General features: G+C 50.2%; 2 protein-coding genes across 6 annotated transcripts in view; one reads left to right on the forward strand and one right to left on the reverse strand.

Annotated features, from left to right (window-relative positions):
• CARS2 (cysteinyl-tRNA synthetase 2, mitochondrial) overlaps window positions 1–6833 on the reverse strand; it is a 64543-nt gene extending 57710 nt beyond the window's left edge. For 2 of the 4 annotated variants that reach the window (XR_012092619.1, XM_007960891.3), the window contains exons 1-2: window positions 397–838; window positions 47–97 (exon numbers count right to left, since the gene is read on the reverse strand). Coding sequence is in view for 1 of the 4 variants with exons in the window: in XM_007960891.3 (XP_007959082.3) it covers window positions 47–97; window positions 397–617 (272 nt within the window). In the remaining 3 variants the exon portion in view is untranslated. The other 2 variants (XM_073014492.1, XM_038007883.2) reach the window with 2 other exon arrangements.
• A 1217-nt stretch (window positions 6834–8050) lies between these two features.
• On the forward strand, window positions 8051–15427 carry ING1 (inhibitor of growth family member 1). 2 transcript variants are annotated; one of them, XM_007960886.3, is made up of 2 exons: window positions 8051–8677; window positions 13588–15427. In XM_007960886.3, the coding sequence occupies exons 1-2, from the start codon at window positions 8542–8544 to the stop codon at window positions 14289–14291; spliced, it is 840 nt and encodes a 279-aa protein (XP_007959077.1). In that variant the 5' UTR covers window positions 8051–8541; the 3' UTR covers window positions 14292–15427. The 2 variants fall into 2 exon arrangements, with proteins under 2 accessions (XP_007959077.1, XP_007959078.1); XM_007960887.3 differs by lacking the exon at window positions 8051–8677 and adding an exon at window positions 10175–10447.
• Window positions 15428–15832: the final 405 nt, after the last annotated feature.

Consider the following 15832-nt stretch of genomic DNA (forward strand, 5'->3'; position numbering starts at 1 on the left):
TTCAAAAATAAATGGTCCTTTGAAAATTCAAATCCAGGAAACTCACCAAGCATGGCCAAGGTGCGCATGATCATATACAGTCGGTCCGCAGCTATACCTGAAAACAAAGTTAAAATCCATCGTGTGGAACATACTTGCAAGAAAGGACTTTCGATTCTCAGTTATAATTATCATATAATTTTTAAAGTAACCACTTCTGCGGGATGAATAGCCGGGGTTTATCATACTTGCTCAATTCATACCCAAAGCTGCAAATGCACTGCGCATTCCCAGCTTCTAGAACGACGCCCTCCATGCAGCTTCCTAAACGCCCTCCCCGAGCCCAGATCCCGTTCAGCTGTGGGAAGTCTCCGCCACGCTCGGCCCCCGCCCGTGCCCCAGTCCCGCGCAGCCCACCAGGAGGCGGCTTCGGCGTGCGCCACGATTAGGGGTTCCTTCCTTCCAGTGAGGCTGTTGTACACCTGCACGCCCGTCTCCCGGCCCGTGGGCTGCAGCCAGGCCCGCCCGCGTCCTCCGCTCGCCGCCCGGCCCGCAGGCCAGTGCCACCCAGCCGGCCCAAAGCCCAGCGCGGCCTGGAGCAGCGGGGCGCCCAGGCCTTGACCGCGCGTCCTCAGCATGTCAGCGGCCAGAGCCTACGACTGGGCGGAGACAGGAGCCACACCGGGGACGCGGCCCGGCGCGCAAAAGCAGCACTGCCCCGCCCCGCCCACTCCCTTGGGGCCACGCCCACTCCCTTGGGGCCACGCCCACTCCCGGAAGCGGTCCTCAGGTAGCGCCTGCCTCTGGCCTGGCTCGAGTCGCCCGCCGCCAGGGTGGAGAACCAGGGCCGGACGGGGTGGGGGCGGGGAAGGCCAGGGGTGTAGGGAGGAAGGCGGTGCCGCGCCGGGAGGCCGTAGGAAGAGGCGGGACCGTGCCGATCTCCTCTCCTTATTCGCCCAGGTCCGGCGAGGCGTCCGTGTGCGCCCGGTACCAGCCTGGACCTGTGTGCGCGGCGCCGGGGGAGCGTTTACGGTGCAAGCTTCTGCTGCTGGGCCCTGGCCTGTTAGCGAAGCACGTGTGCATCCCAGCACACTCCAGGTCAACACGCTAATACACAGGGTCCACCCCATAACACACGTGAGCACCCCAATACAGTGTGCACCCCAGCACACACATCTGCACCCCAATATAGTGTGCACTGCAGCACACCGTCAGCATCCCAACAGAGTGCACGCCGATACACAGTGTGCGACCCGGCACAGTCTGCATCCCAATAAGTGTGCACCCCAATACACAGGATGCAGCCCAGTACAGTATACACACCAATACACAGTGTGTACCCCAATAAACTGTGCACTCTAACACCATGTCTGCACCCCAGTACAGTGTGCACCCCAACACAGCACGTGTGCATCCCAGCAAACACATCTGCATCCCAATGCAATGTGCACCTCAATATAGTGTGGGCCCACACATCTACACCCCAATACAGTGTGCACCCCAATACACAGTGTGTACTCCAACACACACTACACCTGCACTCCAGTACACAGCGTGCATCCCCCCACCACACATCGCATGTCTGCATTTCAACACTCTCCTGGGGTCTCTGGATGAAATGACCAAAGCTAGGAAACTACATTCATCAGGTATGTGTAGCAGAAATGTCTGCTTGTGATTCATCTTAAGGTGAAAAGTTCCATGATCAGGTATCTTGAGAACAAAAACATTCTGAAAGTTACTCACATTATCTGGACAAATGTGCCTCTATTGGGCCAGGCGCAGTGGCTCAGGCCTGTAATCCCAGCACTTTGGGAGGCTGAGGTGGGCGGATCACCTGAGGTCAGGAGTTCGAGACCAGCCTGACCAATATGGGGAAACCCCTGTCTCTACTAAAAATACACAAAGTAGCCTGGCGTGGTGGCGTGCACCTGTAGTCCCAGCTACTGGGGAGGCTGAGACAGGAGAATCGCTTGAAGCCGGGAGGTGGAGGTTGCAGTGAGCTGAGATCACGCCACTGCACTCCAACCTGGGCAACAGAGGGAGACTCCATCTGAAAAAAAAAAAAAAAAAGGTGCCTCTATTGGTGTCTTGCAATACAATGTCTCAAAAAAAGAAAAAGTCCCTTTGCTTTTCCAGTTCTCAAAACAGGAGAGGTTCCTGGTTTTTATTGTTTTGTTGTTTTTTTTAGTTTGCTTTGGTGTTTTATTAAAAAGCAAAGGTTTAAGTAGAGACAAACAAGTGTGTACCTAGAGTAGTTTCTCAATATCCTGGAGTCCAACTCTGCAATTCTGTTTCAAGCTAACTGTAGTCTCATGTAATCTATGGTCTAATTTAACAAGGTTAAAATGTTAGAATTAAGAGACCATATTGCCTACATCAATGCTAACCACTCATCTTACCTAACTACTCTAAATTCTCCTGAATATTATCACTTCTTCACTGCCTTATGTTATTTTGTAACTTTCTAGTGCTGTGTGTATATTTATCTCCCTGAGTATCTTAAATTGTACATTATTTTGAACTTCTCACTGTGCCCTGCACTAAGTTCAGAAAAGGACTTGGGTTTTATTTTGTTGTTGTTGTTGTTTTGTTTTGCTATGGCTGGAAAAAAAATTTAAAAAGAAAGAAAGGGGCTTGTTGAATGTTGATGAATTAATCCCTTACGCAAGGGATTACTGGAGCAGGTGGGAAGAAATCTGAATAGTAAAATACCTGATAAAGCTGATTCAGATATTAGATGTGCCAGTAAATAAAGCAAATTAACAAAAGCTCAGCTGCAATCTGTGAGAACACATGGATTCAAGGAAATAACTGGAGCACAGATTCTGAAAGCAGCTTAGTAACACTGAAGATCAAATCTGCACATGAATCTGGACATCTGGCATATTTCAATTGTTCATAGAACATCATAATTTTTAAATTAACAATAGTATCTTCTATCTTCATAAAATTCATGTAATGTTTTTAGCCCCTCACTGGCAGTGATTCTATTATGTTTTCTTTCCTTTTTGTTTTTTTGTTTTTTGAGACAGCCTTGCTCTGTCACCAAGGCTGGAGTGCAGTGGCCTGATCTGGGTTCACCGCAACGTCTGCCTCCTGGTTCAAGCAGTCCTCCTGCTTCAGCCTCCACAGTAGCTGAGATTACAAGCGTGCGCCACCCTGCCCAGCTAATTTTTGCATTTTTATTTTTATGTATTTATCTATTTATTTTTGAGATGGAGTCTCGCTCTGTCACCCAGGCTGGAGTGCAGTGGCGCGATCTCGGCTCACTGCAACCTCCACCTCCCAGGTTCAAACAATTCTCCTGCCTCAGACTCCCGAGTGGCTGGGATTACAGCGGCGTGCCACCACACTCGGTTAATTTTTGTATTTTTAGTAGAGTTGGGGTTTCACCATGTTGGCCAGGCTGGTCAGGGACTCTGGAACTCCTTACCTCAAGTGATCCACCCACCTCAGCCTCCCAAAGTGGTGGGATTACCGGCCTAAGCCACCACACCTGGCCAATTGTTTTTTTTTTTTTTTTTCTTGGAGTGCAATGGCGTGATCTCCTTGGTTCAAGCGATTCTCCTGCCTCTCTCTCACGCCTCCGGGATTCAAGCAATTCTCCTGCCTCAGTCTCCCAAGTAGCTGGGATTACAGGCATGTGCCACCACCCCCAGCTAATTTTGTACTTTTAGTACAGATGGGGTTTCTCCATGTTGGTCAGGCTGGTCTTGAACTCCGGACCCCAGGTGATCCACCCACCTCGGCCTCCCAAAGTGCTGGGATGATAGGCATGAGCCACCGTGCCCGGCAGCCAATTCTGTTTTCTTAAGGCTTTTGGGGATCATCAAAACAAGGATAAACATAACTCAATACCTAACGATGGCTAGAAATGTGATCTTTTTGCATATTGAATATTTGCAAGTTGAATATTAAGGTAAAGTAAAAAGATTGCTAATGGTCTTCATTACCATACCTCCCAGCCTACATCTTTCTCCCATGCTGGGTGCTTCCTGTCCTTGAACATCGGACTCCAAGTTCTTCAGTTTTGGGACTCGGACTGGCTCTCCTTGCTCCTCAGCTTGTGGACAGTCTATTGTGGGACCTTGTGATCATGTAAGTTAGTACTTAATAGACTTATATATATATCTCTCTCCATCCTATTAGTTCTGTCCCTCTAGAGAACCGTGACTAATACACCATATATACCTAAAAAGAGGATCCGTTTAATTGAAGTCACCTCCCTCTCCAATCTAGCTTAGAACAAGGAAGTGTGTTAATGATTCCAAAATATCATTAATGCCATTTCTTAGTCCTTAATGACAACAATAACAAAATCGAGTTCTCGGCATTACATTTTATTTCAAGGCAAAATCTTGTAAATCTGAAGTAGAGTTGATTATGGTAGCATATGGTTTAGGGGTTTTCAAGTTTAAGATAAATGAGTTTGCATTTATTTTTTAAGCACTTTGAAAATAAAGAATTCTATGCTTGGCCAGGCGCAGGGGCTCACACCTGTAATCCCAACACTTTGGGAGGCCAAGGTGGGTGGATCACCTGAGGTCAAGAGTTCGAGACCAGCCTGGCCAACATGACGAAACTGCGTCTCTACTAAAAATACAAAAATTAGCTAGGCATGCTGTCGGGCACCTGTAATCCCAGCTACTCAGGAGGCTGAGGCAGGAGAATCGCTTGAACCCGGGAGGCAGAGGTTGCAGTGAGCCAAGATCACGCCACTGCACTCCAGCCTGGGTGACAAGAGCAAGACTCCGTCTCAAAAAAAGAAAAAGAATTGTATGTTCATCTCTTATATCTGACTCTCATAGGTTTGAGCTTTTTCAGTTAGTCTGGAAATATAATTTTAGAAAAAAATTTAATTTTTAAATGTTTATTTTTTAAATCCATTTGAAATTTCTGTTCTACAGAAAAGTTTTAGCATCCATTTTTGCAATACTCCACAGGAAACAAAACTGAAACAGACAAGATTCTACAACGTATCTTCAAAATTAAGCACCTTTCTTCAATGACATTTAAAATTCGTTATCACAGTTAATTATGTTTTATTGCTTGGTCTTCTAAGGTTGTTCCAAAGAAGACAAAATATTTTTTGACTTTTTATCCCAAGGGATGGGCTAAAAGTTTTATGAAATGTAAAGCTCCAAAAAACTTTTTACTACTGTATCCCCAGCACACGGACCAGTAGTTGGCACGTGGTAGACACTCGTCAATATTCCTTGTTGAATGCATAAGATGCCTTTTTGGTTTATATGTATGTGAAGAGAATACATAACAAGAGAGGAACAAATTCATTATTCAGATTGTACTGTATTGTGATTTTTTTTTTTTAAAAAAAAGATAACCTAGGTTAAAGTCCATCTTATCTTTGTAAGGGGTAAATTACTTCCAACTTTATTCTTGAGTTCAGATAAACACTATTCATTCTAGAGCCAATGATTACTAGGAATAGAAGAACCGGTCTATTTCTTACTATTGTACTTTTAAATTACTTATATGCTTTTAGAGGGAAAGGCGTAATTTTCCTTATTCAACTTTGTACTCCCTCTATACTCTCTATTTGACATAATGTTTGTTTCCACATAATGTTATTTTGTCATAGTCTTTTTTTTCTTTTTTTCTGGAGATAGAGTCTTGCTCTGTCGCTCAGGCTGAAGTGCAGTGGAGCAATCTCGGCTCACTGCCACATCCACCTCCTGGGTTCAAGTGATTCTCCTGTCTCAGCCTCCAGAATAGCTGGGACTACAGGCACGCCACCATGCCCTGCTAATTTTTTTGTATTTTTAGTAGAGACAGGGTTTCACTATGTTGCCCAAGCTGGTCCCGAACTCCTGAGCTCAGGCAATCCGCACCCCGGCCTCCCAAACTGGTAGGATTACAGGCGTGAGCCACCGCGTCCGGCCAAGTGTTACAGTCTTTAGTGCAGACCAAGTAGTGGCCAATAAATCTTGTAGAAACGAAAGTACTCATTTGCTTTTAACTGGGCCAAGACTAGAATAGCGTGATCTGTAAGTAAAATAACAGCCATTTCCCCAAATATCAAAGCAAAAGCTCTCCTGATGTGTAGGTGAGATGAAGGGGCTTAAAAGTGAAGATTAAACCCACTTCAAAGTGTAAAGAGTATCTATCCATTTATCATTGCAGCAACGTTCCAACGTGAACAATCCGATTCCAAGTACAAAACAGCCCAATTCAGTCTCTTCGCCGTACTCACATCCATAGCACAAAATACCCTGCAGGGCGCTGGAATGAGCACCACTGCAGTTAATAATCTACTCTATAAATACTGGACGAATCCAAATTTTCACTGGATTACACAGAATACTTCTTTTAAAAATGCAAATAGTTTTAGATGTCACAACAGGGTTCCATCAAATACCACATTTCCAAATCTTACCACGAGAATGTGTATCCATTTCAACTGCAGTTATTTTGTGTCTAAAGCTGTGCACTCTGCTTTGCAACAGGATAAACCCGGTGGATAAAAGCTGAAATCCGACCCTGTCCAAATTAAAAGGCTAAGAAAAAGTGGAGAAGCGCGCTGGCGTGGAGTTGACACAGAAACACTGCAAGGGCTGGAGACAGGGCTTACTTAGGTTCGTGGAATACACAGGCAGCACCACCAACCCGGCTCTCCGGAAAAGAGAAAGTCCGGTGAGAAAGGTGAAAAATGACAAGGCACCGTTCTCCGACTTGGTGAAAAACACCCAATGCAAACAGACCAGGGTTCAGAGCGGAAGAAAACTAGCGAAAAGCAGGCAGCCAAGCGTGGCGAGCACAGCTCTCGGGTCCACCCCGGGGTGGACCCGCGGCGACTGCAGCCGTGCGGAGGCGGAAGCCGAGGCCGAGGCCGCTTAGGCACCGCAGCGCTGGCGGGCAGTGCACAAAGACGCGAGGCCACGCCCAGGAGGGGCCGGCCCTTTGGCCGGAAGGGGGCGGGGCGGCGCGCGGGCCCGGTCGCCTAGGCAACGGGCTCGCTTGGCGTCCGGGCTTCTCAGAAAGCCCCAAATCCGGGAGCTTCGGGAGGGCAGAGGCGATGGGGACGGGGTGCGGGGGGGGGGTGGGCTGTTGGGGAGCCGAATGGCCTCAGGACGCCGGCCGACTGGATGTCTGCATTCTGTTGGCGGCCTTTCCAAATGTGGGGAGCAGCCTCCGAGAGCGGTGTTCGTGGCACAGGGCGGGAAGAGATAAAGGCTAGGGAAGGCGCCTCTCGGGCCTATCCACCTCTTATGGGGCTGGGCACTAGGAAGCAGCTTCCCTTTGTGCCCCTTTGTCTCCAAGCCGTTCCAAACTGAGTACCGGGAGGCGACACAAAGGGAGGGCGGTGACGGATGGCGCAGGCGCGGGAGCCGCCTAGGCTGCTGGGAGTGGTGGTCCCGCCGCGGAATTGGTAGGTCTCCCGCGCACTCCGCGGCCTCAGCTCGGAGGACACCGAGAGGTTGCCAGCGCGCATGCGCCGCCACTTCCGCCCGTGCCCGGTCCTCCTCTTCCTTCCGCCTCCCGGAGGACTTGGGTTTCTAGTAGTAAGAGTCCGGGGGGCATTACGGTCTCCCCGCCTCCTCTTCATCGTGATTGGGCTGTCAAAGTGAGGTTGGCAAGTGGATTGGCTACTGTGGTTGCCAGTTCTGTTCCGGGCCATACTTATACCGCGCTGTGGGGCGGGGACGAAGAGAGTCAGGCCTGGGCTGAGGAGCGGACTCCGTTAGTCGCTGCGTGCCATGGCCTCGGAGGCTGCTGTCCCGCGGCCCGTTAGGTCCTGGTCGGGTTTTCAGCGAAGCAGGCAGCTCCCCTGCGTTTCCCGGCGGGCGTGCTGCGCCGCCCAACGGGCTCTGCCTCCAAGTGCCAAAAACTCCTAGTAAAGTTTGCGCCTCGCCCGCAGTCCCCGCCCCAGCGGCCCTGACGGTGTCCCCTCCGCGACCCTCGCCCCTGGCAGAAGTGACAGGCAAGGCCACGCCCCCGCGCGGGTCGGCCTCTAGCCCGCAGCCCCCGGGGCCCGGGACGGTGAGGGGCGTGAATGCGGCGGGGGGCGGGGCCGTCGCCGGGGGAGGGGGCCGAGGCGCATGCGCGCTGCGCAGCGGGGCTGAATGTTTCCCAAGTGTTTGAAACTGGTATTTGGGTTTTCCACGTTGGACAAGTGCGGCTCGGCGGCCGGCGGAGCGCGCCCCTTCCCGCTGCCCGCTCCGCTCCTCTCTTCTCCCCAGCCCAGTGGGCGGGTGGGCGGCGGCGGCCGCGGCGCTGGGCCCTCTCCCGCCGGTGTGTGCGCGCTCGTACGCGCGGCCCCCAGCGCCAGCCCCGCCGCTGAGAGGGGGCCTGCGCCGCCGGCCGGGGCGTGCGCCCGGGAGCCACCGCCACCGCGGCCCGCGCCCCCAGGCGCTGGGGTACCCGCGGACCCGGAGGCGGCGGACGGGCTCGGCAGATGTAGCCGCCAGTCCGGAGCAGGAGCCGGCGGGGGGCGCCGGGAGAGCGAGGGCTTTGCATTTTGCAGTGCTATTTTTTCAGGGGGGCGGGGGGTGGAGGAAGCGGAAAGCCGCGGCGAGTCGCCGGGGACCTCCGGGGTGAACCATGTTGAGTCCTGCCAACGGGGAGCAGCTCCACCTGGTGAACTATGTGGAGGACTACCTGGACTCCATCGAGTCCCTGCCTTTCGACTTGCAGAGAAATGTCTCGCTGATGCGGGAGATCGACGCGAAATACCAAGGTACGGCCGGGTGATGGATGGGCGGGGGCGGCCGCCTCCATCCCGGCGGGTCCGGGCGCGCCGCGGAGCCGGCCCGGTCCTGCCGTGGAGCGGAGGAAGCGGCCGGCTCCGCAGCGGCGGCCCTCGGCAGGGGCAGGAACAAAAGGTCTGGAGCGCCTTTGATTCGCCAAGGTCCTTGTGTGCAAAGCCCGGGACACGGAGGAGGAAGGAGGCGCGAGAGGTCTCGCTGCAAGGCTGCGCGACCAAAGCGCTCTTTGTAGTGAAGTGATGAGGCGGGTGCTGCGGGGGAGGGGGCGGCGGGTCCAAGCCGCGTCCTCTAGGAGGGGGTGCAGAATACGGCGCGAGATGGAGGGATGTGCCGGCGCCTGGGGCTGTAGGACGCCGAGATGTGCCTGCAGGAGGAGGGCGGCTGTGGGCCGGGGTTCCAGCGGACCCGGTGCCTCGGTCCGGAGCAACGCCGCTCCCCCGGCCCTTCTTCGCCGCCCCCCACCCAGTCCCCATTCCGAGTGTTACATAAAGTACCGGGTAGTACTCCGTCCGGGGTAGCTCGGTCGCCCCCGCCCAGTCCCCTCCGGCCCTCACTTGGCACTGGACACCGAGTAGGGGCCGACTGCGAGGGGCGACGCCGCCGGTTGTAGTTTGCGGAGGACGAGGGTTTTTCTCTGTGTGCCGTGGGGAAGGGAAGGGGAGGAGCGGAGGCGGGGAAGGCGCCCATCTGCGCTGCGCTGCGCTCGGGGGGGCGCGGGCAGATCACTGGCTTGGGGAGGATTGTGGAAGATGAAAGGACCTGTGGGTCGTTCTCTGCAGACCTGGCCGAGAGAGGTGGCGAGTTCGTGTCCGCCGGGAATTGTTGGCTGTTGGCGAAAGTTTTCTGCGAGGTCAGTCAAGGCTTTGGGGGCTCTGTTTTGAATGTGGATCACCACTCGGAGTTTACTAATGTTTACAAGGCTACGCAGTAGGGAAACGGAAGAGTTAGGTGGGGGCAAAAAAAAAAAAAAAAATTCATCGCCATCCCCAACAGTACCACACACCCCTATCGCGAAGGCGCCCCTGCGCGCTCTATCCAAGACGTAGTTTCGCAGCTTCTTTTATAGGAATCTCATTAGCATATTGTGGAACGTCCCGCCTCAGCCTCCCAGTGGTTGGCTGTGACGTCCTTCGTGGAATGTCCTTATCATTCCCCTGCGGAACGATTGGTCGCTGAGGCGGATGAAGGCGGGTGTAGCGCAATAACTGGCATGGGTCTGTGTTTCCGCTGTCTTCTTTTTTCTTTTTCAGGGAGGAGCGGGGTGGAGGGTGGTTGATTTGAACGTCTTCGGGTCGCTCGGCCTCCAGCCTCGGATTGGTCCTTGACGCTGCTGGGGCGGGCTGTGCTCTGCCGCCTTGCGGTGTGGTTGGTTCTCCTCCTGGCCTCCGCCCTCCAAATCGGCGATTCCCATATGCGGCGGCTCTCGGGGGGCGCGGCGAGTCTCCCGCTGGCCTCCTCCCCATTGGCTGGAGGGCCGGCTGGTGTCGCCCAGGCCCCTCTCCCCACTCAGCACCGCCACTTTTGGGCGCGGAGCTATGGCAGTAGCGGGGACCCCGGGGCTCGGGGCTTGGGGCCGGGGCTGCAGTTCGGGCCGCCTCCCGCGACCCGCGAGACCGGCCCGCAGACAGTCCCAGGCTGCATCTTTGCTGACCCGAGGGAGGGGCCGCGCGTGGCCGGGGAAACGTGAGTGACTGGGGCTGCGTCCACGAGCGGGACCCTCGGCGCGGGAACTTTCCTGGAAGGTGCCGTCCTCGGGGCGGGCGGGCTCCGTGGGGTGACCCTGGGGCTCTGGACGGAAGGGAGGCAGGGGCTGAGACCACCCTGATCGTTCGACGATAGAAAAAAGCGCGGGGCGGGGTGCAGGGTCCCAGCCGTCAAGACAGCAAAGTTCACGGAGCCACTTTGTTCTCCTGTCGTTGCTGGGGAGAGCCTGGCTTGCTGCTTGCTTCAGGTTCACCTAGGATGATGAACTTTTTGGCTTCAGGAAAGATCACAGTCCCGCCCCTGCGGGAGTACTGGAGCCGTGCAACTGGGAGCGCTGAGAAGCGCGAGAATCTGTCGCGAGGGTCACAGCTCCTTGGACTTCGCTGTAAATGCTGAGCTCTGCCGCGTAGTTCTGAAAGACGAAGCTTGTTTGCACAGACCTACTCTGCAGGAAGTCAGACGTCTTTTGCTTAGTAGGCATCGGTTGTATGCTAATTCGTAAACGGATTATAATTAGTTTATCGATTTAAAATGGTGTTTGAGATTGCTTGAATTATTTTTCAAACATTATTATAAAAATACCTACCCACCCCCGGGAAGTCCGCTTCATAAAGAATTTCAGGGCAACCCTTACGTAAAATTAAAATACATTTAAAATAATTGGACAAACCAATTTAAATGTTGCTACAATCTCATTTACTCTGTGAATTCCATGTGTTGCTGCTTTCCATGGTAATGTTGGTGTGGAGTATGTTTGGAAGAAAGGTAGCAGTGTGTCTGAGGCTGAGTTGCTGGCATTCAAGGAGCAGAGTGTCTGGAAGGATGGCTTGCTATTTCGCAATGGTGGTGTTCCTGTCTATAAATATTTGTACTTGGTGGTTTTGTTGATAAAATACTTTGTTTGGGGTATCAAAGAAATATTAGGTAACAGAAATACTTCTTGGTAATTTTGCAATTGGATACCTGTTTCTCTTCCCCACAAATTAGGCTTCACCTGGATGGAAGCTTGCTTGTGATGTAAAATAACCTCTATGTTATTAAATTTTAAATTTATATGATAGTTTTCTTTTCCATCAAATGACAATATTGTTTTCAGAACTTTGATTACTGATGAAAAGAAGTGATACCATTTTGTAAGCCTAAATCCATTTAAAAATAAATGGTACGCACTCATATTTTAACATCTATGATAAATAAGTTGGATAAATTGGTATTACTTGGATACGTTGAACACAGCTATTTATTTTTATAATTAGTGACTATATGAGACTAGGGCATTCCTCCTGGTGGCAGGCAGCCTGCATTGTTCCTCTAGGAAATGTCTTCAGAGCTGCCTTTAGTTTGAGAATATACTCTGGAAAATAATACCATTTAGAGAAGCTTCAGTGTTGGCCTAACTTCTTATGTTTACTCTAGTGTTAAGTATATATATCTTATAACTATTTGGAGATGAGATCTGGAAAGGGAGGGGGTACCATTTTAGACAATCCCTCCCACTCCCAGCCCCTTCCCATACACTTCCTAGTTTACAAGTAGTATTGTTGGCCTGGCACGGTGGCTCACTCCTGTAATCCCAGCACTTTCCGAGGCTGAGGCAGGCGGATCACGAGGTCGAGAGTTGGGAGACCAGCCTGACCAACATGGAGAAACCCTGTCTCTACTGAAAATACAAAATTAGCTGGGCGTGGTATTGCATGCCTGTAATCCCAGCTACTCAGGAGGCTGAGGCAGGAGAATCGCTTAAACCTGGGAGGCCAAGGTTGCAGTGAGCCGAGATCGCGCCATTGCACTCCAGCCTGGGCAACAAGAGCGAAACTCTGTCTCAACAAAAAAAGTAGTATTGTTGCCTTGTTTAAAAGAGACTGCAAAAAGGTTTTAGGAGAATAATCTGGTACTGTTTAATTTAATGGTTATTGTTTGAGGAAAAAGAACTCTGGAATTTCCGTGTGTTTGAGTAGCCTTTTGGCAAGACTGTTTACTTCCCTTATTTCAACTAGATTTTTTTAACAGCTTTTGTTTCTTGAGAAATTGTCTAATTACACTTTAAAATCATATGCACTGTCCTCTAACATGCCCAAGAAGGTTTATATTTAAATACTGAAGAGGTTTTCTTTTCTTTTTGATGGCATTTTAAAGTCCATTGACTTTAATAGATATGAAGATGTTTTTGTTTAAGCAGTAGATGCAAAAGTAAAATCTACCAGCTTCGTTTTAAAGCAAGGCTAGTACATTCACTGCAGTTAAAAAATAATAATAGTGGCCCATCACAGTTGTGCTCCTGTAGTCCTAGCTACTCAGGAGGCTGAGGTGGGAGGGTCACTTGAGCCTGGGAGGTCGAGGCTGCAGTAAGCCGAGATTGCACCACTGCACTCCAGCTTGGGCGACAGAGACAGACCTTGTCCCTAAAATAATAATAACAACAGTCATAATAATAATAAAGCAAAGCTAGGTTTTTCTGGATTATTGTGGCAGAACTGTTCTTGCTTTCACTAATACAGAGGAATAACATGCTAGAATAAATGTGGGGACTGAAACTGAGGACCTAAGTCACAAAGTAGCCTGGACCTTTGCTGTTAACCCGGTTCTTTAAATCATAGAGAGCTATTATATAAATTTATACACATTCTCTAATTTAACAGGATATTCTAGATGTTGGTATGTTAAAATAAAGACCTTTTTTATTTGAAATATTCAAATAATTTATATTTTATCGTTTGTATATTGTGTATAATGTAATAAATACCATGTTTATATATAATGTTATATGTATATTAATAATTGTATTCAAATAGAAACATTTGAGTAAAAATGATGGCAGTATAGGACATAATCATTAATAGAAAGTATTAATACAGGTTGGGTCCCGAGCACTGCACCTCATTTAAATGTTTCCTCTTAATGGCTTCGGGCATTGTCACCCGTGCGTGGGATCTGTTCTGTGCTTCTCTCTGGGATGGCTGGAGCGGCTCCTCTTCCTGTGGGAGCTGTTCTGGCATTTGCATTTAGTTCCAGGGCACAGGAACAGAGAGGCCCTGGAGGGCCTGTGGCTGGTGGGCTGGGCAAGCCGTGCGCTGGCCCCTGGGCCCCCTGCCAGCCCTCTCCGTAGACCCGGGTCCGGGGCCGTGTGGGTTGTCCCGATGTCCTGCTCGCGAGTGATGCCTGTCCTTCTTGCCCCCAGAGATCTTGAAGGAGCTGGACGAGTGCTACGAGCGCTTTAGCCGCGAGACGGACGGGGCGCAGAAGCGGCGGATGCTGCACTGTGTACAGCGCGCGCTGATCCGCAGCCAGGAGCTGGGCGATGAGAAGATCCAGATCGTGAGCCAGATGGTGGAGCTGGTGGAGAACCGCACGCGGCAGGTGGACAGCCACGTGGAGCTGTTCGAGGCGCAGCAGGAGCTGGGCGACACAGCGGGCAACAGCGGCAAGGCTGGCGCGGACAGGCCCAAAGGCGAGGCGGCAGCGCAGGCTGAGAAGCCCAACAGTAAGCGCTCGCGGCGGCAGCGCAACAACGAGAACCGCGAGAACGCGTCCAGCAACCACGACCACGAGGACGGCGCCTCAGGCACACCCAAGGAGAAGAAGGCCAAGACCTCCAAGAAGAAGAAGCGCTCCAAGGCCAAGGCGGAGCGGGAGGCGTCCCCTGCCGACCTCCCCATCGACCCCAACGAACCCACGTACTGTCTGTGCAACCAGGTCTCCTACGGGGAGATGATCGGCTGTGACAACGACGAGTGTCCCATCGAGTGGTTCCACTTCTCGTGCGTGGGGCTCAATCATAAACCCAAGGGCAAGTGGTACTGTCCCAAGTGCCGGGGGGAGAACGAGAAGACCATGGACAAAGCCCTGGAGAAATCCAAAAAAGAGAGGGCTTACAACAGGTAGTTTGTGGACAGGCGCCTGGTAGTGAGGAGGACAAAATAAACCGTGTATTTATTACATTGCCGCCTTTGTTGAGGTGCAGGGAGTGTAAAATGTATATTTTTAAAGAATGTTAGAAAAGGAACCATTCCTTTCATAGGGATGGCAGTGATTCTGTTTGCCTTTTGTTTTCACTGGTACACGTGTAACAAGAAAGTGGTCTGTGGATCAGCATTTTAGAAACTACAAATATAGGTTTGATTAAACACTTAAGTCTCAGACTGATTTCTTGGGGGAGGAGGGGGACTAAACTCAACCTAACACATTAAATGTGGAAGGAAAATACTTCATTTAGCTTTTTTATTTTAATAAAAGTAATATTACTTTATGAACAAATTTTTTAATTGGCCGGTCGCCAAAAATACAGCCTATAGTAAATGTGGTTCTTGCTGCCATGATGTATATCCATATAACAATTCAGTAACAAAGGTTTCAAGTTTGAAGATTATTTTTTAAAAAGGTAAATGGTTAAATTTTACATGATAGATATTTTATATTTTGGCCTGTTCCCCAAATGGCCATTTTAAAATGCTTGGGTACACTTCTCTTAAACAAGCGGTCTAGCCAAGGAACCTCAAGTCATGCTTTTGCTATCACGAATCATAGTGTAGCCATCTTTAATTTATATCAGGTGTATAAATGTACATTTCCAAGTGAACTTGCACTTGCTATATTATGATTGGAAGTGCAGTCAGCAGATGCTGTTGTGAAGCTAATGTCACAATTATGTGCAAAGGTGTGCTTCCTGCTGTATGTGAGCTGTAAAAATGTTACGTGAAGAAATAAATGAAACTTGGCCAGTTTGTTCCTCTAGTAGTATATTTAATTTTGACATAAGTAACTTTTAAAATTTGTCTTAAAAATTTATACACCAGCAGTTTAGACGAAGCCTTAAGTAAATTTTGTATTATTGTTCTCACTTATTATTAATAATGAAGTTACCTAATTGCCAGCAAATAAATACGTGTCAAAACAGAATCTGTATTCAGACCCTGGGTCAGGAAATTACTGCCCACTTGTCAAGTCCAGTCCACCACCTGTTTGAACATTATATGGAGTTTAAATTCTAGTGTCCATAAATAAAGTTTCAGTGGAACAGAGCTGTGCTTATGTGCGTATGTATTGTCTGTGGATGCTTTTGCAAAATGGCAGAGTTCATTAGTTGCAACTGAGACCTTTTGAGTTGACAAGCCAAAACTATTTTCTGGCCCTCTGCAGAAAGAGTTTGCTGACCTCTGATTTAAACTGGCATCTAACATTGATCTGCTCACATATTGAAAGGGTCAGTGGAGTTTTCATTTATTTTTTATTTTTTTGAGACGGAGTTTTGCTCTTGTTCCAGGCTGGAGTGCAATAGCGCGATCTTGGCTCACCGCAACCTCCGCCTCCCAGGTTCAAGCGATTCTCCTGCCTCAGCCTCCTGAGTAGCTGGGATTACAGGCACCTGCCACTACGCCCGGCTAATTTTGTATTTTTAGTCGAGACACGGTTTCTCCATGGTGGTC

Source organism: Chlorocebus sabaeus, chromosome 3, assembly GCF_047675955.1.
Source record: "Chlorocebus sabaeus isolate Y175 chromosome 3, mChlSab1.0.hap1, whole genome shotgun sequence".
NCBI classification, from domain to species: domain Eukaryota; kingdom Metazoa; phylum Chordata; class Mammalia; order Primates; family Cercopithecidae; genus Chlorocebus; species Chlorocebus sabaeus.

Coding starts and splice junctions, on each gene's coding strand:
- ING1 (XM_007960886.3), top strand. CDS start 8,542: ATGTTGAGTCCTGCCAACGGGGAGCAGCTCCACCTGGTGAACTATGTG. Junction 8,678..13,587: donor GATCGACGCGAAATACCAAG/GTACGGCCGGGT, acceptor TCTTGCCCCCAG/AGATCTTGAAGGAGCTGGAC.